This window comes from Carassius auratus, unplaced genomic scaffold, assembly GCF_003368295.1.
Source record: "Carassius auratus strain Wakin unplaced genomic scaffold, ASM336829v1 scaf_tig00214282, whole genome shotgun sequence".
Classification (NCBI taxonomy): Eukaryota; Metazoa; Chordata; class Actinopteri; order Cypriniformes; family Cyprinidae; genus Carassius; species Carassius auratus.
In genome coordinates, this window is record NW_020527593.1 from 1,031,993 (window position 1) to 1,055,399 (window position 23,407).

General features: G+C 36.8%; 1 protein-coding gene across 2 annotated transcripts in view; it reads left to right on the forward strand.

The window, feature by feature from the left end:
- Positions 1–23,407, forward strand: part of LOC113091749 (thrombospondin type-1 domain-containing protein 7A-like) — a 108,257-nt gene that overhangs the window by 81,890 nt on the left and 2,960 nt on the right. Inside the window, exons 14-27 of one of the 2 annotated variants that reach the window (XM_026257373.1) lie at positions 1,765–1,944; positions 4,143–4,281; positions 4,379–4,532; positions 5,349–5,490; positions 6,376–6,491; positions 6,572–6,689; positions 9,560–9,705; positions 10,971–11,145; positions 13,410–13,583; positions 14,220–14,315; positions 17,503–17,585; positions 19,714–19,927; positions 20,317–20,404; positions 20,885–21,121. In XM_026257373.1, coding sequence (XP_026113158.1) covers positions 1,765–1,944; positions 4,143–4,281; positions 4,379–4,532; positions 5,349–5,490; positions 6,376–6,491; positions 6,572–6,689; positions 9,560–9,705; positions 10,971–11,145; positions 13,410–13,583; positions 14,220–14,315; positions 17,503–17,585; positions 19,714–19,927; positions 20,317–20,404; positions 20,885–21,121 — 2,062 coding nt within the window. The remainder of the gene's footprint in view (positions 1–1,764; positions 1,945–4,142; positions 4,282–4,378; positions 4,533–5,348; positions 5,491–6,375; positions 6,492–6,571; positions 6,690–9,559; positions 9,706–10,970; positions 11,146–13,409; positions 13,584–14,219; positions 14,316–17,502; positions 17,586–19,713; positions 19,928–20,316; positions 20,405–20,884; positions 21,122–23,407) is intronic. The other variant, XM_026257375.1, reaches the window with a different exon arrangement.

Below are 23,407 nucleotides of genomic sequence, written 5' to 3' on the forward strand. Positions count from 1 at the left end.
ATCTCAACTTTTCAGAATGCCGCAAGCGCACCGCGGGTCATGTGACAAGAACTAACCAATCAGCTTCATCCTTTCCCGTAACAACGTTGAGAGCTCAGCCAAGATGAAGGATCAGCTGATCATAGTTGTATATGGATTGCAATTTTGAAATAAATTTAGTAGCAGAGCTACTGCAAGCGATTTTTAGAGCTGCAAATCCATTTATCCTTCGCTGAAATTTCCGCGTCTCATGGAGAGAGCACGTCATTGTTGCTTAGCAAAAACAGACGCCTCATGAGCGCTTCTGCCCGAGCGCTTTGGAAAGGAGGAGAAAGACGCGCTTAGCGTTTTCCATGCGTTTTTAGGCACGATATGTGAACGGCCCCTAAGGCGCTCGCTCACTCAGCACGCGCTGAAGGCTCGTTGCAAAATGTCGAATGCCTTTAACAGACCAGAAATATAAGATCCTAAAATAACCAACAGGTCTGGTGTTTGGGTTGGATTCCCTGTAAGCTATAGTTTCTAAATGCTGCAGGGATAGTTTGCTGCGTGCATGTTTCTCCTTTTTTTCGTCTTTTCCCAGATAGTACTGACGCATATATCCCAGATATTCCCGCTGGTGTTTTTTTTTTTTTTTTTTTTATTCCCGCTGGTGTGTCATGTTGCAGATGCGACATACCGTTGTTTTTTTTATCCACCACTCTCTTGCCATCACCATTATAGCTTAAAGGGAATCCAAAGTGCACCCAAACACCAGACCTGTTGGTTATTGGAGGATCTTCTCATTTCTAGTCTGTTAAACGCATTGGCTATTTTGCAACGAGCCTTCAGCGCGTACTGAGTGAGCGAGCGCCTGCTGAGTAGCCTAACATAAACATATAAGATGGTGTTTTTTTCTTCTTCGGGAGTGTCAGGGGCGTTGCCTGTTACGTTGTTTGGGTTATTGGGCTACCTTGTTGAACGCATATCATTATATTTCTCTCTCTCTCTCTCTTTTTTTTTTTTTTTCAAATATAATTAATTACTCCAACGAACCGTTCGGTATACATAATGCGTACCGCGTACCGAACCGAAAGCGTCGTACCGAACGGTTCAATACGAATACGCGTATCGTTACACCCCTAATATATATATATATGTATGTATGTATATGTATGTACATATATATATATATATATATATATATATATATATATATATATAGAGAGAGCGTGTCTTATTAGAAAATAAGCTTTCCGCAGCAGTGTTCGTAATCTAATTCGGCTCCGCACCTCTCGCCACCTCCTGCAGCAAGGAGCTCAGAAAGTAGTGTTTGGCAATCCGTTCCTCTGAGCCCGAGATTAGACTGTGGCAAACTACAAAAGTTGCAATCACCATTGTTATTCCATGGCAAAATCCATGCTTTGAATCACATTGACTTTGACAGATTTTTAAACCTCAGGCATCAATTTAAATCAGATATTTTTGTGCTTGTAGGTTTGATGGAGCAAAGTATTATGGAGCACTTAATGTGGAATACCTGCTGTTTTAATAATCCTCTGAAATGTTCAGGACTTGAGCTGAATTAAATGTAGCTTTTCCCATTCCAGAAAGAAACTATAACCTTTGCAAGTTGTGATGTAAAATTAAACTTGAGCAGACCATATCAATGCAAATGCCAAAACCTTGACCTTAACCAATTTATTAGGCTTACTCCAGTAACCAGCATCATAACTGTATCATATTAGTTTTACTCACTATAGCAGAAACGTTAAGTTTCGTTCTTCTCTCTTTTATCTCTTTAAGGTTACATAGAGGAAGCGTGTATCATCCCATGTCCTTCTGACTGTAAGCTCAGCGAGTGGTCAAACTGGTCCCGCTGCAGTAAGTCCTGTGGCAGTGGAGTCAAAGTACGGTCCAAGTGGCTTCGGGAGAAACCTTATAATGGTGGCAGGCCCTGCCCCAAACTGGACCACGTTAATCAGGTATGCAGGGACCGGGTTATATATTGTTTAATGAATATGTGCTTGTCTTGTTTTAATGATGAATTACTGGGGTGCTGTGCAGTTTAATTTAAAGGACTAAACAGAGTAAAATGTTTAATTAATGCACAGCAATGGGGTTTACTAATATGTTCATACACTGTAGTATGGGATATTGTTTGTGCATCATAGCTTTAGATCATTAAAGATTCATTTACTCAGCATCAAACGATCTTCTGAGGATTTGGAAGTGACTAATAGTAAATGGTATGTAACAACTTCTCTGTTTTCCGCATTTCTCCCTTTTCACCTTCTCTCTCTCTTGTCATGGTGGGAATCCTGCAACAGGCTCAGGTAAAAATCTCAGGTTCTAAATGATTAATGATGGTGCACATGATTAACCAATGATATATTTTGGTCAATTATAAATTCAAGATTTTGATAAATGTATGACTTTCAGGCCCAAGGACATAAGAATGACCTTAAAAGTAACTGGACTCATTATAAACCTGATTGGCTTTGCTCATGAATATTAAGTAGATGATGTAACTGAAAGGAAAATGACCTTTTTCATGTTAGTTTTCTTGTTGAGATATTTTTTTTATTAACATCAGTAAATAATAGGGGTGGGAGAAAAAATAGATTCTCCGATGCATGCTGATTCTCTCTTCAACCATTTTGAATCGATTCTGAAATGTTGTCTGAGCTTGTTTATTTTTCCCTCACATGGCACATGTGCACGCTAAAGACGCGGATGGCTTCAATGCACAGAATTTGCACTGTGAGATACGTGCACATCGCTTGACAGTCTGTGCTTCCACCTGCCGTGTTTTACTTTAGATATGCTTTCATTTATGTCATTTGGAATGCAGTACTATTAGATGCACGAAACTGTGTTTGTTGTTCTGAAGCTCAGTTTCTGCTGCGGTTAAATGCACTTGCATTTTCAAATACTTCAGTCAGTTATGTTTTCAGAGCAGGAAGAAACATCTGATATCAAAATAGATCTGGTCATTAGTGCGAATGCAGCCTGTTAAAGCGTCCACTTTCTATGATCTCATCAGTAATAATCAAACGGCAATAATGCTGAGGAAAAAAAGAGAAAAATCCTCAACTATTGTCTGTACACTTTCGGACACTTGAACACTTATTTTAAAAAAGTAATCATTTAAAAAAAAAAAGTGAAAAAAAAAAGCTAATTTTGAACCAAATCAATTTTATATAAAATGTATTTGAAAATGTAGCCATGTGCAGTAATATTGAAGACTGAGAATATGACGCGTCGTGATATTGAGTTGATAATGATAATCGTAATTGAATTGAATTGTAAAACCAGTGAAGATTCACACTCCTGTTTTTAAGATGGAAGTACTCACATACTCCAACTATAAACAAAAAGCATATAACTGCAGTTTTGTTTAAGATGTAAAGTTGTAAAGATGTATTTGCAAAGCAGAATAATTAATTGGGGAAAAAATGTGGATCAAGAATTGTTTTGGAATTGGATCGTGAGTCCCAGAATCGGAATTGGATCGGATCATGAAGTACCTGAAGATTCCCACCCCTAATAGATGTACAGGTTGTATGGTAACATTGTGATGCATCTTAATCGAATCGAATCGAATCGTGGGCCTCTGAATCATAATCGAATCGTGATTCCCACCCCTAGTAAATAACCTAAATTAGTTAATTTTTGTTGATCAGATTTGTTTTATGTTTGTTTTTATGTTTTTGAAAGAAGTTTCTTATGATTAGCAAGGCTGCAAAATACAGTAAAAAAAAAAAAAAAACAATAATAGCACTAGAGAAGTATTGCAATTGCAAATAACTGTTTTCAAATTTAATAAATTAAAGGATTTTAAAATGTAATGAATTCCTGTGATTTGAAAAGCTATTTTTTCAGCAGCCATTACTGCTATCTTTTGAAAAATCTGTCTAATATACAGATTTGGTGCAAATTATTTTGGTGAAACATTTTTTTTTTCCTCTTCAGGATTCATTAATTATATAATGCATTTACCTATTTATCTAAATTATAAAAATGCTCTAAATAACTGTTAGTTCACTGATCATTCATGACGACGAACATAAAGAACGAACAAATGTTGATTGAATAAAACCTGTAAAGTGTACCAGTAAAACTTTATAAATAGGATTATTCCCCAAAAAGTTGTCGAACGAGCTGAAACCTCTGTGGTGTTTCTCAGGTGTATGAAGTTGTGCCCTGTCTGAGTGACTGCAGTCAGTATGTCTGGGTAGCAGAGCCGTGGAGTGTCTGGAAGGTCAGTAATGTTGATCTGAAGGAGAACTGCGGGGAAGGTGTACAGACGAGGAAAGTTAGGTATGACCGATTAAAACAAAAACATTATTACTACTTAACACAGCTTTTTTTATTATTATTATTATTGTGGTCCTAACAGATGTTTCTTTTCATGAAGGTGCATGCAAAACACTGTTGATGGACCTTCAGACCCTGTGGAAGACTATCTCTGTGATCCAGAGGAGATGCCGCTTGGAGCCCGAGAGAGCAAGTTGCCCTGTCCTGGGGACTGCGTTTTGACTGACTGGGGCCCTTGGAGTCGATGCCCATTGGTGAGAGAAAACATTGATCAGGAGCACATCTAATGTTCAGTATAGTACACAATCCTATTTTCCCCCTACAATGTTGTGATTCATAATCAGTTCTTCCATAACATTCCTCACTGCATGGTGTGTATGATGAAGCTGAATGCAAACCTTTTCAATGCAAAAGTCCCCTGAAAGCCCAACCTTTATATGATAAGTTTCAATGCAAGAAGATTAGCCAGGTTGGAACCTCTTCCTCCTGATTTTCCATCTCCTGTAGAGGAGGATTTGAGACACAGCAGGTTCTTCAGAGCTGAAAACACATTTATGATCAGCCATGCAAAGGCGGACTGTAAATGCCAGGCAAAATAAGAAATTTGAGGACGGTGTTGTGTATGGCAGGGATCGGCCACTCTGAGTGGGTTGCCAGTTCACAAACAAATAGTTTGCAGTGGGATAAGTGTGTGTGTAGGTTTAACTGAGGAATCTCTCAGGGGGGAGGGTTACTCTCGTTTGTCTCAGTGTGATTCCCAGGCACGCTGCCACCAAACTGCAAGGGTAGCTAATTGCCATGGATACTGAGAGTATCCCTGTGGTGAAAATGCGGGAAGGCTTAAAACATCTTACACATGACATGAGAGGAATTTATTTCCCACAGAAAGAGCTGCCAATGTCTGAAATAAAAAGGAAATGTGAAAGTGAAATGAATCTGCTGCACATACGCTGAATATTTCAAGTCCTCTCTTTTGTCCATTTGATTGTTCTTTTGTTGTCCATTGATCATTGTTTATTCATTAAAAGCTTCGTTTTCTCTCTCTCTCTCTCTCTCTTTTTTTTTTTAAGCCATGCAGTGTCAACCGTACAAGACAGAGGAGCGCCAGCCCTATACGTCAGCCTGGGGAAGGGAAACAGTGTCCTTCAACTACAGAGAAAGAAACATGCACCCTGAACACCAACTGCTTTCATTACTCCTATAATATTACAGGTAAACATTCTGGCTACCAGATATATGCGAAGATTAAAACATTCACAATATGATTTGACAAATGTGTCTATTTATCTGTCACCTGGCTTCTTAACTTTGATATTCCATTCATGTTCATTTGAATAGCTTATGTTTCAGCTCTTGACTTTTCCTAATACTTATTAACAACTAATTTCAACTTCATAACAGCATGTTTTTTTTTGATCAAACAATAGCTTTTGCATGGTGGTAGAATCCTAGGGAATGCATAAAATAATGAAATGTAAGATATATTCTGAATGCAATGAAAAAGTTGCTTTGGAAAAAAAATATTTACTAGATGCATAAATGAAATTTAAATGTAGTGCTTCTGCCATAACATATTATTAATTTATTAGAATAAAATATAAATAAAATATTCAAAATATAAATAAAACATTTTAGATAATTTCCCCTCTAAGAATAATTGAATACTATTTCACATTACATTTGTTTTGGATCAAATATATTGTGTAGTAGGTATTTTTAATATTATGTTTTTATTGGTGCATTTTTATTCTAGTAATGAACAAAATAATAATAATAATAGAGGTGGTAGTTTAGTACCAGTTTGTCCGTTATCATTTTTATTATTAATATTATTATTATTATATTAATCAGTATTTCTATTTAGTTTTATTTCAGTTTTAGTTTGAGTTATTGTCATACTAAAGCTTAAACTTAGTTGCCAAGGCAACAATGTTTTTTTTTTTTTTTTCTTAAAATTTTATTTTTATAATTGTACTTGACAATAGCAATGCAGATGAGCCATATATATGAGACATTAAACAGTGCATTGAATTAATTGGAGGTTAACTTGAAATAATTGGCTTTTTTATTAAACATTGCTTTTAATTTCCCATCCAGACTGGAGCACATGTCAGCTGAGGGAACGAGCCGTATGTGGGGTGGGATTCAAGACACGTATGCTGGACTGTGTTCGCAGTGACGGAAAGTCTGTGGACCTCAAGTTTTGCGAGGAGGTACTTTTATGTTCACGAGACATCATTTACAAGTGATGCTTCTGTTGTAAATCCACTAAAATTGATTTGGTTTCTTTTAGCTCGGTCTCGAGAAAAAATGGCAGATGAATGCTTCCTGTGTGGTCGATTGCCCTGTCAACTGCCAGCTGTCTGATTGGTCGTCCTGGTCTGAATGTTCTCACACCTGTGGTCTTGCAGGTAAGCCAACTTTTCATATTGAAGATCTTTATTAGAAGTTGTATTTATGCCAGAACACGGTAAAAATTCACAGTTTTTGTGGCATTGTTACATTTGCATGGCTTTGGATCATTCACACTGTTAGCAGACTATCAATATGTTTCAGTCTTGTGGTCAGAACATTGATCTTTGATTTTAGCTATCATGACTGGTTCCTCAAATGACAGGTTTTAGGGAACTATATTGAGCTCTCTGCTATCTTAGAATTACCAAAGCGTTGGCTAAAACCACAAAAAAAAAAGTATGGTGTGAGAACAATTGTGTTATCGCCCAGAAGCAGCAATTGATAGGAGGATAATGATGTCCTTGAGTGTAAATCCATCTGCTCTGACGACTGATTAGGGGCCCATTATGTTTGTGTGCTTGGGGCCTAAGAGACCACTCCACTGCACAAGGTCTTTGAGAGCCAATGGCCAACAACTGCTAGAGCAAACCCTGCCACTGTATGAAACCTGTGCTGGTTTATTTCATTGTGGCATCTTTAATCTGTCCCCAAGCGGCAGGACTTCCACAAAGATGGTCTGTAGCCCTTCACACAAAGTCCTCATGCTTGTACAGATATTAATGCAAATAACTGCTTTCAAGTTCTCTTAGTAATGTACTTTTTGTATTCATAGTGATTTCTTATAATTTCTTATCAGTCAAATAAAAAAATAAATATTGACTCCAAAAATCGCACATTGTGTTAGCAACATAAAAAGCAACATAAAAAGTTTGACATCAGTGATTTTTGTTTTTAATGAAAGTTTTTTCTCAAAGTAAAAAAAAAAATATTTTGTACAGATATCATGGATTATTAATTCATGAATATAATTTATTTATTATTATTTATTTATTTGTTTTATTTATTTATTTTGGGGGGGGGGTATGATATTAAAACCTGAACTGACCTTACTTGCATCTCACTTTACTTATTGGTCCATGTGATTATTCACCACACATGACTTTGATTTGCTAGAAAAAAAAAAAAAAAAAAATGTTGTTGTTGTTAATGTTTAATAACATTTAATAAAAACATTTTCTTTTTTCTAACAATAATAACAATTTTTGTCAAACTACTGTCAAAGCAACAAACAGTAAATAAGAGGCATACTCCTCGTTATATAATCTTTATATACACATTTTTAATACATAAATTAATAGTGTTGGTCACTGAAACGATTAGCACCCATGAACATGAAATTCAGCAAAGAAAAAAATAAATTGTCGTGTGACATACTGTATTTAGTGCAAACCAAGATCCAGTTGTGAGTTGAGCCATGAGCTAAATATCCAGCATTGGCTGTGGCACACAGGTTATGCTGTTCGCCCTAAACCTGGTGCCTTGGCCACCAGTGAAGACAGGATGAGATGAAAAGGGAAGAGTGAGAGAGAGAACTGAGAGAATGAGCAATCCCTACAGCTTAAAACTCTCACAAAGGCACACAAGCAATTGTGTACGTACAGTTTCCCCAGTTGAACCCAGCATATAAAAAGAGGATGCAAGGCACTGGGAGTTGATTTGGTTTGTGGCTGCTGGAAAGCATGGAGCTTCACAGAGGATTCTCCGCAGGGATGGTCCATCACGGCAGACTGCAGCGAAGATGAATTGGATCTGATACAACTAGCTTCAGGGCATCGTGTCAGCAGAGGACTGGGCTATGATCATATTTAACATTACGAAGTGCCTAGCTGTACCCTTCAAGGTTGTGTGCATCCAGCCTTTTTCCCGATAAAACTAACTGCAAAGAAGTTAGTAGTTGAAAGTATTTTCCAACCACAGCCCACAATCACTTCTGCTAGGCCTGATGACCTGTATTGTATTCACAAACCACCTGAAATCCAGTTTAACCAATGCTAAATGTGCTCAAATAGCACTAAATAGTTACTTCTTGAGCAACAAATCAGCATATTAGAATGATTTCTGAAGGATCGTGTCACACTGAAGACTGGAGTAATGGCTGCTGAAAATTCATTTTTGCCATCACAGGAAAAAAAATTACATTTTACAATATATTAAAACTTACTGAACCCAAACCCCATCCATGAAGAATGATGATCATGGGATCGTACCACAGAGAGAGATCCCTTTAGATCTTAACATTAGCTAACACTATTTGTGAACTGAGTGGTCTGTAAAAATAAATAAAAAAACCTTCTATACAAGTGCTCACTCTATTGTAATTTTAGAAACACCAGTTTTGAAGTTTTGTGAAGGTTTTGTTATTTCGTTTTTTGTTGCCATGCAAAATAATGGTTGTTGTGAGAGAAGAGTTTTATTGCAAGTATCCCCCGTGTGCCACTTTTTAACAGCAGGATGCATTCTGCCTGAAAGAGTCTACACTCCATTTCTCTCCATCCCTCTCCTCAGCCCTGCAGAATCGATTTAAGAAAATCACGAGGGGGAGAGATGAATATTCAGAGTGGTTTCAGGGCCTGGAATTAGGCTTGAAAAATGCCTGGCAGATTAAGTTATTCACAGATGTGTGGAACGTTTCTACACAGAAAGAAAAACTTTCAAGTCACGTATCGTTTTTGGCTTTCCATTGGAGAGGGATTGACTTACCTGAGATTAGTGTGTGTGTAACCTGAGATGATTCACTTACAGTAAAAGCCTTTATTAAATTCGAGGAGTCAATTTGCTTGTTGTTAAAGCATAAGTCGTGCATCATCTTTAGCAAGCATCCGAAAAAATAGGGAGTTGTTCATCCGGTATGTGAGCGAATATTAAAATATGATTTGTCATGTCTTGAAGAAAATTTTGTGTTGCAACAACAAACGTATCTCAAATATTATGGGTTTTCAAAACAATGTTACAGTGCAGCCCTGTGAAAAAGATCGGTTTCTTGTAGGGAAGCTCTGGAGACGGAGAACTGTGATCCAGGCCTCTCAGGGTGATGGCCGGCCGTGTTCCCCACAGCTGGAACAGTGGAAGCCCTGTCCTGTTAAACCCTGCTACAGCTGGAGATACAGCGCCTGGTCTCCATGCACATCTGAGGTGAGTTTGCTGATAAATCGCTGAGCTTTCTTTAGTCATTTGGGACAATAAGCTGAATTAAACGAACAATTTCTCAAATAAATGCTGTTCCATTGAACTTTCTATTCATCAACGAATCCTGAAAAGCGTAACTGTTTTCAACACTGATAATAAGACATATTTCTTGTGCAAATTAGCATACGATATTAGAATGATTTCTGGAGGATCATGTGACACTGACACCTGGAATAATGATGCTGAAAATTCTACTGTGCCATCTTGCTCATACATTACATTGTCCTACATTATTTGTGCATATGTATATATGTACAGTTTGTATATTTATGCATATATAGTGCTATTTTCCCAATACGAATCCGTGCAATCATTACTTTTGCGTGAGGGAGAAAAAGTTCCCCATTCAGATTTTCAGATGCTCAAGTCGGTCCACCACACTGAACAACAAAAAGCTGCTTGTGACCCGAGCTTCATATATCTCTACGTTACTGACAATGAACATGACTTGTTGTTGCATGCAAAATTTAGCTGAAATTGCACTAATGTGACCGTAACTTAACATGTAAAAAAGTACCCTGATTGTATAAAAGCTACAGTATGTAATGCACTGAGCGTTTTATTTTGCAAGCTGATATGAATATCTCAAGAAGGTTCCATCTTTCTTGAGGCACCCTTGCCTATAGTAAACCATCCCTTCACTTCATTTCATCTGCAGCAGTGTTTAGGTATATTTAGAATATTCCCCAAATCCTCTTCTGCTTTGGCCTTTCTGCAGCGTTTCTGCTGTCGTCTTCCTCCTGTCATCATCAGTCTGGTTTTCAAGACCCAACAGGGGGTTTAATTAAAGAACACAAACAAAACACACAGCCTCTCACTTCTCTCCTTTCTTCCCGTCCCTCTCTTTCTCCTTCCCCCCTCGTACCTCATCCCCCCGTCACAGTGCAGGCTGTGAGAGAATATTGACTCTGGCCTTTGTTCTCGGCTGCCTGTCTCTAAAGTGTCTTCTGACAGCCCTCAGCAGTCTCTAGCAGCAATGCTTCAGGTTTTTTAGAGATTTTCAGTAGCCATGAAAAAAATAATACGGGTAGCTGACAGTGCGAAAACAATGTTGGGATTTCTTCCTGCCTTATTTTGTATCATCTGGAGAAGTTTTGCTCTTTCGAGGTCTAGAGCAAGAAAGAAGCTGTGTTTCTGTGTAGAGTTCATCTTCAATCTCCACTAGGACTACAAAAGGTTTATTTATTTTTTGAAACTCCCTGTTTCATTAGGGTGCACGGTGTGGAGAGGGCCTGCGCTTCAGGAACGTGTCCTGCTTTGTGTCTGATGGCTCGGGGAAGGATCCGGGCAGTTTGGTGGATGAGGAACTGTGTGGAGACCTGGAGCAGACAGTGGATGAGGACAAACAGATCATCCTGCAAGAAACCTGCACGGTGCCCTGCCCAGGTACCAACTAATGCTACAGATGTGATGACATGCTGTTGAAGGCAAACATTGAAATTGAAGCACCATACTGATGTAACTCTTGGGTTTAGAAACTGACATTAATTACATCAAGTACATAAATATTTGTCATAATATACACTACTATTTAAAATTTAGGATCAGTACTTTTATTTTATTTTATTTTTTATTTTTATTTCATTCCGCAATGTTACTATCAAAAGTAACATTAAAGACATTTATAATCTTACAAAAGATTTCTGTTTCGAGTAAATGGTTTTTTTTTATTTTTTTTATTATTATTCATCTAAGAATAACATACTGAACAGCACAATAGTTTTCAACAATTATAATAATGAGAAAGTTATCTTGAGCAGCAATATTAGATTATCATATTTAGAATGATTTTTGAAGGATCATGTGACACTGATGACTGATTCCATCACAGGAATAAATTATATTTTTAAATATATTAAAATAATAACAGCAATTTAAAATGGTAATTATATTTCAGTTTTTACAGTATTTTTGAGCAAATAAATGCAGCCACTTTGAATATAATAGCCTTCTTTCAGTTTCAAAAACTGACCAACCCCAAATCTTTTAACAGTAATATATGTTTAACACATTTATAGAATTCTATATAACTGTTTTGTTTTGCTTTCTAAAGATTGGATAAAAAAATAAATCACGGGATTAATTTTGATTATTTAATTATATTAAAAAGCTAAATAATGAATAATAATAATAATAATAATAATATTTAAGAGATATATTTTACTTTTTTTGTTTTATTTATTGTAATAAATAAGCAAAAACACATAATGCTTCGTCCCAAGAAAAAAAAAAAAAAAAAAAACAGTAGAAATTGGCAATTATACTGGAAAATATATAGCTGTCTTTATATTTTATGAAGGGGTGTTCTTGCATGGGGATAATCGTATTTAGTTGTCCTAGGCATCAAAAAGTTTGAAACTACTTGATCCATAGGAGTGCATCACAGCCTCATGTTCCTCGGTCTAGCAGTTCACTTTTTAATCAGTCAGACCTACTTTGGCACATTTACAAGGCAGCTTTTATGAGACACTGTGTGAAATATTCACTGGGATAGCACAGCTATAATTCAACACCCTCATATACCTTGCTGTATTACCTCATATTGCTGGAGAATAAAACTTCATGGCTTCTTGTCCATTATTATACTGTAATTTCACAGGAAATGGATGGAAACAAAAGTTTATTTTTTTCGGACAGGCTTTTTTATTTCAGCAAGTGAGTGACAGCTATTAAGACAATATTTTGACACAAGTCCTCTGTGGTAGCAGGAGAGGGTCATGATTGAGGGTTTTTTTAAGGGGACAGTGACAGTAACAACACATCAGCGCATGTCAGTGCAGATTTGTGTTGTGGTAAGGTCAGTTATGTGATGCTTTGCTCTCAGTGTAGTTGTGGTTTTTGCTTTATTTCGAAAGTTGAACAGTACTTCACTTGCTCTGACCTTTGACCCCATCATTCCTTCTTCATACTCAAAGCGTAGTTCCCTGGCACACATCCAGCCTCGCCCCGATTTATAAAACTCCAGCTGTGACCTACTGCTGCGCTCCCTGTCTTCACTTTTTTTTTTTTCGGTTCCAGTCTCTTTTTTTTCACACAAACGTTTCTTAAATAATGATGATGCATCGCTTGTGCCGTGTGAATATTCATCCCAGTGTTTTGTAACTTCGTTAGCTATTCACACAAAGACTCGAGTGTACTCTGTGAACTCAGGTGTCACATCTGCCTCTGGCTTCCCACTGCACACGTGCTTTGATAATCACGATCATACGATTAGGCTTCATGGAAGTACAACTTTATGAATAATTAATGCTCTGGGAAATATTCACAAATCAGGACTGCTATTACAGCAAGACAGACTGACCTACTTCTGTTGAAAAACACCCTGAGATCACACACCAAAAAAAATATGGAGTCTTAATATCCTTGACAAAGAAAAAGAAAGTCTGCAAGCGGAATTTATTAGTTTAGGACCCAGCAGGTTCAAAATGGATTTTTTTTTTCTTCGTTCTTCAGGCTTTTAGATTAAATCTATTAATGAATCACTATGCCCACACAAAATATGTGCCAGGGGCTCCTTATAAATCTCCATGGACTTAAATAAGTTTTCAGCAAATATATAAGTTTTGTTTTTATTTTTGCTAACAACCTTTGCAAATGCCACTATCAATCACCTGTTAATTTTCTAACAGAGGTGTTATTGTATTCTGCAGGCGAGTGTTACCTGACAGACTGGACTGTGTGGAGCCCGTGTCAGCTGAGCTGTATCAGCGGGGATGATCTGGGCTTCGGTTCGGTGCAGGTGCGTTCTCGTGCTGTTCTAGCTCAGGAGCCTGAGAACCTTCTGCAGTGCCCAGAACAGGAATGGGAAGCCAGGCCATGCACAGGTGAGTCGAAAAATGCATTTAGGGAAGACAGCGCAGTTTCACTGTGAAAAATGGTTTTTCTGACATTATAAATGAAACAAACATTACTGGAGTATGTACAACAGTACAAAAATACTATTATTTCTTCAAATTTACAAATTTAATCCTGTGTTACTTGCTGATATTTTGTAATTATATGTGAAATTTACTAGCATTTTTTTTTTTTTTTTCATTGGTGAAACATTTATTAAAGCTGCAGTCCGTAACTTCTGACGCTCTAGCGGTTAATAAACAGAACGCTGTGTGTCTTGTGGAAGAACATTGTAGCCGGAGCTACTTCTCTCTGTTTATGTCTATGACAGGCACACATGTACTTGGCTACTCTCCAGCGGTACCTACCCCAACCGGTCTAAAATATCCTGAATATAAACACTAATTTTAGGTGTACCGTAGTGATTCAGGACAAGCCAAAAACACAGTTTGGAAAATAGATTAATGGTGTACTCGCTTTTTATAAAAGTAAAAATAAAATTTCGAACAAAAAAGAGTTACAGACTGCAGCTTTAAGCCTACATAATGTTTCATTGTTTTTAAACATTATAGATTTCATTATTTTTGCCTGAATGTCTCACTGTTAATATTGTTTTATGTTTTAAGAGGGCCAGTGTTTTGAGTATAAATGGATGACCGGTCCATGGAAAGGCTCGTCTCGACAAGTCTGGTGCCAGCGCTCTGATGGATTGAATGTCACAGGTGTGATAGATAAATAAATACATACATACATACTGTACATAAAAACAAACAAACAAATATTGTTGTGTTAATACATAGGTAGTTTTATAAATGAATATTTTAAGAGTTTGGTTCCAAAACGCAATATATCAATTTAGATTAATTTGAATAAATTGTGTTTTGTTTTTGTTTCAAACTTTAACAAAATTCCAAAAAGATGATTTTCCCTTACATTCAACTTCCAAAAGTGCATTCATCTTAGCCATGTTACATTCATTTAGTTGACTAGTGCAATGTGCTGTATCAACAAAAACATAAAGGCTATGAATAAAAACACTAACACTGACAAGCTACGCAATGTTGTGTTCATAATCAAATGCGATTCATCTAATGAACGCGATATAGTGTAGCATGTGTATTAAATGCATCCGAGTAATTTCCTTCTGAAAGCATGTGATGGAGATTTACCGGTAATATTAATCACAGAATCGGCTTTACTGATGAGATGCACATGATAATCACATGCGATTTATCGTGCAGCCCTTGTTTGTTGATCACACAATACAAAGTGGATGAGGAAAACTAGGATGCCGGCTGTACTCAAAGTGCTCATATTACTGTCTAGAGTGCTTGGAATGGTGTGCTGTGATTGGTTGAGTGAAAATATTGCATTCTGTGGCATTCTGCAGAGAAACATGATCTAATAAATCTGCGAATATCGCATTTTGCGTAAAATTATTTTTGCTGGAAGCTCAAAAAAAAAAAGTTTATCTCGTTTTGAAACCGTTTGGAACCATTCAATTGTATTCTTCTTTTTTTATCCTTAATATATAGGAGGGAAGAAAATAATGGTGCATCCCCAGTTGCACAAATTGTAGAAGCTGAGATAAGCCACCCGGTATCTGCTTTCAATATTCAGAGAGAAAAAAAGGAAAGCATCACTATGACAGAAGCGTCAATATTCTCTTCTCAGAGAGTGTTTGATGACAGACTGTGGTTTGAGATAAAGTTGATGTCCTAGTGCTGACATTTCCTGCCAGGAAGATTGAAGTGTATGCTGTCGCCTCTTAAACATTTGTATATGCTTTATGGAAATAAGCTTTTAATCCATATCAATATGACACCCACATTTAATCCTATTCACTATCATGCCAGCTGTCCTCCCATGTTAATGTGTCTATGTGTATTTCTATTTCTCTCCTGGTTTTGGTGCGGGCGTGGAAATACACGGGATCAGACATATGCCCATATCCCTCACACTCGGCTGAAGAACATCATAAATGCATTGCAAAATGAGATTTCAGTGAGCTTTGAATGCCATAATTATACCAAATGGCGGCTTGGAATCAATCCCTCTGATTTTCGAATGTTTATGTGTCCTCTGTGTCGAGCCGTTCCAAACTGACCTCGTTCCAGATGGCACACATGAGTCTGGTCACTTGTGATTGGCAGAACAGGGCAGTAGAACTTCTAATGCTGTAATCAAATCCCCCTTTACAGCAACCAGGTCCCTGTTTATGCATATTCATGAGTTATATTAAGGTGTGCAGAAGTATGAATATTCATACAAGCTGCTAATTGGTAAACATGTTTCTGCAGATGCTTACAGTTTATAGTGCACCTATAAAGAAGAGATCTTTTAACATCTTATTGCTAATGATGATTTCTTTTTTCTTTTTCTTTTTCTTTTTTTTTTTTTCAAAACACATAAAGATAAAATGCATTGCCAGTTTGCCAAGTACCACCCAGTAACCAGCTTTCTGAATTACACTAGACACAAATGACACATCTGGTACTGGTTGTGGCCTTAACAATTGTCATGGTATCAAGCAGCAGCAGTCGAGGGTGGTTCCTGCATTAGGAAGCAGTTCTATTTGACTGCTCTCATTGTTGATTGGATGTATTGATTCATCCCAGCTTAGAGAAAATAACACCCATGCACTGGCTGCCGCTGCTCATTTCGGTGCTTTTATAGATCCAGTGGATTCCCACAGGCTGCACGATTTGTAGAGAGGAAGATGGAAAGTGAGCGAAAGGATGCTGAGATCATACACGTAGGCGACCCAAGTAAAGGATCGTTTTTAATAGTGTTCACTGACAATAAAACTGGCAAAATCCCATAGACTTACATTGACAGAGTAGTTCAAGCTTGAATATCAAGGAAACAGTATGTCATACAGACGGAAAATGTGCTAGAAATTACGTAAAAATATCCTTGTAACCCCTCAGGACACCTTTGCAACCACCTAGAACATCTTAGTAATGCCCTAGAAAACACAGGGTCCCGAAGGTTCAGAAAATGTAAAATATTCAGAAGAGCTGAAGGCCCACTATCAGAGTAACCTGGGCTCTCATAACACCTGAGCAGTGCCACAGACTGATCGACTCCATGCCACGCCGCATTGCTGCAGTAATTCAGGCAAAAGGAGCCCCAACTAAGTATTGAGTGCTGTACATGCTCATAATTTTCATTTTCATACTTTTTAGTCGGCCAAGATTTCTAAAAATCCTTTCTTTGTTTTGGTCTTAAGTAATATTCCAATTTTCTGAGATACTTAATTTGGGATTTTCCTTAGTTGTCAGTTATAATCATCAAAATTAAAAGAAATAAACATTTGAAATACATCACAAATCAAAATCATTGAAATATGTCTGTGTGTAATGACTGAATATAATATACAAGTTTCACTTTTTGAATGGAATTAAAAAATAAATCAACTTTTTAACATTTTATGTTTTACTTTAGTTTATTTTTCACACTGTACATTGGCTAAAATATTTTAGGAAGGAGTTTCTCAGAAAGAGGATCATCGTATTTGAGGGGTCCGTGGGATAAAAAAGTATGAAAACCCTTGCTTTTCCAAAAACATTGTGACACTGAGTTTTGCACGGCTAAGCAACACTTATTACACATACAAATAAGTACATATCTAGTTGAGTTTTAATTACTGCCTCATGCCTATCAGTTAACACGTCACTGATATCATAACACAAGAGGTTTTACGTATTGGAGTGAAGGCACTGTCTGGCACAGTTTAGTATTCCCAAAGAGAGAAAAAGAGGATGACTCTGGGAGAGCAACAAAATGTCTTTGATGCCTCCTGCCTCCAGGCCAATTCTGTGGCTGAAAATGATCATGTGCTTGTTTGTGTGTGTGACGATGTCATTAAATGATGTTTACATAAAACTTTGAACTCCTTGCCTGCAGGTGGATGCCTGTTGACAAGCGAGCCGGTATCTGACAGGTCATGTGACCCAGCCTGCAACAAACCTCGCTCCTACTGCACTGAGGTTAGTATGTGTGCATGTTAATGTGTGGACGCCTGCTGAGGTGGGATGCTGGGATGCAGGCAGACTGTAAACAGGGTTGCATGGATATTCAATACAGCAGGATTAGACTTCCTCCAGTGGAGAGGGAGAGAGAGTCCTGGAATGTTTAATGGGAAATGCTGGAACATGAGAACCAAGGTGCACTGGCTATAATAGGAAAATGTGATATCCGCTTATCAACAGATATCATCTTAATAACCTTAACTGGAAACTATTAAAACCACTTTACTGTTCAGTCTTTTTTATGATAAAAATTACAGTGTTAGCCTTATGCATGGAATTGATCAAGCACTGTGACCAATGTCAGAGATATTAAAAGCAGTAACACTGCTAGTGCTGTAGAGATCAGTACAGGCCAGATAAAACACCTTAGGGAAGATAAGTCACTATCAGTTATGAGTTGTATATTATTCTGGATGGCAGCACTGTTTTGAGTGGTTGGTGTTTTGGAATGTCTTTATGCTGCATATGCCTTCTGATTTGTAAGATCCTCTAAATAAATTATCGATGTGGTAAGATTTCCTTTGCAACTTTCTTAATTGTTATTATTGCTATTGTTATTATTATTGATAATATATTAACATTCTTAGCAAAACGATTATTAGAATACACTGTTAAAAATAAATAAATACAATAATCCATTTTAAAATTAATATAACTACCTTTATGTTTATTTTATTTTAAGAATCTCATTTGCAACATAGTTTTATTTAATTTAACTTATTTAATTTAATTTCTTAAAATAGTATTGTATATTGTAATTTCCAATTAACAATTATTAGAACAAATTAGTTTCCAATAAAAAAAATATTATGTATAACTAGTCTACAGAAGTTCTCAAATGGAGCACTATACTGTACACTATGCATGTATACTATGCACCATGTACTCTACAGTCAAGTATACATTTCACATTATTACTTTGTCATCCAGCATCGTCTGGTAGTCTGATAGTCCCTTCCCTACATTGAAGGACTGAGACTATTGAGTGCATAGTGTGTCCAGCATTCCACACCATTTTTTCTTTTTTTTCTCGGTTAGTAAAGTGCATCATCCATTTATTTCAAGTGCACTTACTCATTTTGGGCTTTTCCATAGAATAATGTACAAGTGCGTCAATAGGGGTGCACTTCATGTCTGTTTACTTCTCCTCACAGCCAGTTGGAAATGGAGAATACTTCAATCTTATTCAGTCTTATTATTATAAGTTTACCCACACTCTCCACTATATATATATATATATATATATATATTGTTGCTTTTAATATAATCCCACACATAAGATGTAAACATTCATTGTGACCTACCACCTTTGTCCTCCAGTGTGCGATTTCCCCCACTGCATATGAACTGCATGTTGTATGCAAGTGAAGATTGTGATCGTGTCTGAATTGTGTCTCCCGCTGTGTAGTGAATCCCTCTACTGTGGGAAGAAACTGACTGTTTTCATATCAGATTCTTCTACTACATCCAGACCTGCTCTTTTTTGCCCATCTTTAGAGATGCAGTTGCCCCAGGGCATTCTGGTTTTACCGTGATCACACAGATCTGAAAAGGGTTGTGTTTGCATGTTGGCCGATTATCCTCCCAAGACGGCAGGAACCTCTGGGTTTCTCCACATATATTTACACACAAGCACTCAGGCCAGCTGATACATCTAACAGAGCTGTTTGAGAGAGCTGTTAGCTGAAAGAAACAACGTGACACTGGTAGAAAGTAACAGTCGCAGGAGATGGAAAGTGAATTCAATTAGCAGCTGTTTAGAGGCCGAGGGAATGCCGCAAATAGAAAGCTGTCTGTGTTTTTTAACAACTGGTATGAGTGATTTCCATTACATTATATTTACATTTACATTATATGGGAAAGTCTTGGCCTAATGGTTAGAGAGTCTGACTCGTAAACCAAGGTTGTGGGTTCAAGTCTCGTAATGGCTGAGATTGTAGGTGGGGGGGAGTAAATGTACAGCACTCTCTCCCTTTGAGCAAGGCACTGAACCCCCAACTGCTCCCCGGGTGCTGCAGCTTGTGTATGCTGCTTGTCAGATGTAAATGGTTCATGTGTGTAACTGGTGCAATGTCTCCCCCTGCAGGCTGGAGTATGCGGCTGTGAGGAGGGTTACACTGAGGTGATGACGTCTGATGGAGTGCTGGACCAGTGCACGGTCATACCGGTGCTTGAGATCCCCACCGCAGGAGATAATGAGGCTGACGTGAAGACGATCAGAGCCCTCAGCCCCACTCAGCCCACCACCAACCTGCCAGGCCGCTCCGGACGCACCTGGTTCCTGCAGCCCTTCGGACCCGGTGAGATGTCTGAATTGAAAGTATATGCATTTGCTTGCCATATAGAAGTTCAGTATCACAATGTTTTAGGCACATTTGAAAATGTTTAAATATAAATTATAAAACAATAGAATTTGTGTTTAAAATAATGATAAAGTGCTACACATTTGTCATTGCTAATTGTACAACAGAAGACAGTTGACATCAAACAACATACTCAGCAGACACTTTCAGATACTGAAAACAAATACTTTCTGAGGCCACAGTGATATGAAGGACCAAAGAGGAAGAGTGTTCCCAAAAAGTTCCCAAACAGGCACCATTTTTGCCTGTTGTGTTGGTTCTGAACAGCTGAGATGCAGCTGTGTATCTGTGTTGATGTGTGTGTGTGTGTGTGTGTATCTGCACAGATGGCCAGCTGAAGACCTGGGTGTATGGTGTGGCAGCTGGGGCTTTTGTACTTCTGGTGTTCATTGTCTCTATGACTTACTTAGCCTGGTAAGAACTTTTGTTATAATCGCCAACTATATATTTTTTTCATTCCATAAATTTACTTAATATTCATCTTTTTCATAAATTATTTTAACCCATTTAAGCTGCTTTCAAATTCACTGCAAAAATCATTTTCCTAATCAATATTTTTGTCTTGTTGTCCACTAAAAATATAGAAAAACTTCTTAAGATTAAATAAAACTTTAATAATAAAATGTTACTTGAAGTAAAAACATTCAGGGAATATATTATAATATATCATTAGTTAAAAACCTCACTAAATATTGTTAGATTTCTGCTCTACACAAGAAAAAAAAAAGAAAGAAAGAAAATAAAGAAAAAACTCAAATCAAATAAATTACATTTATTTTAAGGATTCTTGCTTCTTTTTCTTAAAAGACAAGATGAAAATACTGATTTCTTTTCTTTTCTTTTTCCATGTACCCCACTTTTCATTTGACTTCCCAAACCCTTCATATCTATCAGTTGTTGTATGCTGGCCCGGTGCTCTCCTCCGGGCCTGGACCCTTCCGTTACCTCTGTGATTTGGGTCGGACCCAACGACCAAGAGCTGATATACACCTGCCCTGACTGTTCAACTAGAGCTCTCAGCTCAGTCCCCTCCCTCATGGCTTTGCCCTGTGGCCAGTCATGTTCATCTCTTACGCCTTCTCACTGTCACATGTGCCTTTCTGACCAATCACATGGAGCTGTTCGGAGGAGGTGAGCAGGAAGATCTCCTATAGTTTAGTAGCCTAGCTTTATATACATTGCAAAATAGTAATAAAATAAATAAGTATTTAAATAGTCTTTTTGACCTCGTAACCAATAAACAAAAAATCAATAAAACAATATAAACTTATCCGAGAAGCAACTATTGTTGTTAAAAATTATATTTTTATAAAAAATGGGTGGAAAAATCTGTTGGTGTAGACAAAATACACTTGTATTTTCTATAAAAAAAAAAAAAAAATTATAAAAAAATCAATGCATCATGGAGTGATTTAACAGACTAAATTGAATAAGTAATACAATTATGAAATATGTCATCGAATGTTGCAATAAAGAAAATGAAATAAGCATAATTAAAAATGGCGTGAAATAATCTTCAGTATACCTTAAAATGATAAGGCTTGTGGGTAACACTTTAGAATAAGGTTCCATTAGTTAATGTTAATGTATTAATTAACATGAACAAACAATGAATAATACATTTATTACTGTATTTATTAATCTTTGTTTATGTTAGTTAATGAAAATACAGTTATTCATTGTTAGTTCATGGTAATTCACAGTGCATTAACTAATGATAACAAGCACAACTTTTGATTTAAATAATGCATTAGTGAATGTTGAAATTAACATGAACTAAGACTTATAAATGCTGTATAAGGATTGTTATTGCTTAGTTCATGTTAAGGAATGTAGTTAACTAACATTAACTAATGGAACCTTATTCTAAAGTGTTACTGGCTTGTGAAATATGAAACAACAGCGCAGACAATATAAAACAAATGCATGTCAACATTCCATGACATATTTAATAATTTGATCATATATCTGTTTATTCAGTTCATAAACACTATATAATGCACTGTTGCTTTTCGAGTTCATTTTTGATAATGTAACTGGACATATTATTAGACTTAGACTTATCATGAAAATGCACATTAAGAAAGTATCCATACAAATTTATATGACACATATATTACAAGCACTTTCTGAAAATGTCCAGTGTCCTGTAGAGTTTAGATCCGAACTTGATCAAACTCACCTGCTTGTTACCTTCAAGTGATCATAAAGACCTTGATGAGCTTGTTAAGATGTGTTTGATTAGAGTTGGAGCTAAACTCTGCAGGAAAGTGGACCTTGAGGGCCAGAGTTGAGAACCCCAGCATTAGGCTCACACTGCCCCCTGATGGTAAAGTCTAACATAAACTTCATCATCTTTATCATCATCATCATCATCATCATCATCATCGCCATCATCATCTTCTCAGAAATTATTCTTTTTATTATTATTATGTGATGCAAAATGCTGACATATTCCTTGAAATTCAACTTGCACCTTAAAAAATCAGTTCTTATACTAATTTATGACTTTTGAGCTAAAATCGTGACACTGAGGTTTAGAGGATGTTGTATTCACATGTGTCCCTATCTCTGTATCATAGTACTCACTAAGGTAAGTTTTGTGGCCTGGAAGGTGCTGCTGGCTACTCTGTTCCCTCCACTGCTAAAGCTATGCTTCCTGTAAAAGTTAGCATGGCAGCTTATTACTAATCACAACTATTAATGATGAGTGCTAACCATTTTAAGCATCTGTCTTCATGTCATATCTGAAAAATCCCTAGTTAGATATTCTATTAAAGGTTTCAAATTAATACATTGCACACTTAAAGGACAAATGTACAGTACAGGGTTATTATATAAACATTTCCATTTCTTAAAATGTTTGATCATTTAATGTAGAAGCATTTCCATTAACTGAAAATGATGTGTGTGATATAAACTTATACTTATATAAATATATGTGTGTGTGTGTGTGTGTGTGTGTGTGTGTGTGTGTGTGTGTGTGTGCGTGTTAATTTCAGCTGTTTGCTAATGAAAAATATATATTTTTTTTATTAAGTTAATTAAACTAGTTTACAAAACTAAAATTGAAAAAAAAAATATATAACAGTGGTGCAGCATGTCATCTTATAGTGGTATAAGCTAGATTAGATTCATCTATTGCATGATAAAAAAGGCCTTTAATAATGCATGGCAACCAGCAGCAGTGCATGGGTGTCTAACAACACAAAATGCCTTCGAAAAACACAAATGCAAGGCATTTCAATATTGCAAAATTATAAAACATTTGAATAAACAGATGCAATAGATACAGAGGTGACAGTTTTAATGCAGTGTAAAGTGTAAGATGTTAGCCAGAAAGCTGAAAGTCTATTTCTTCTGAAAATCTAATTCAGTGTGTTACAGATCTTATATGCAGGCAAACAACCTTGCTAT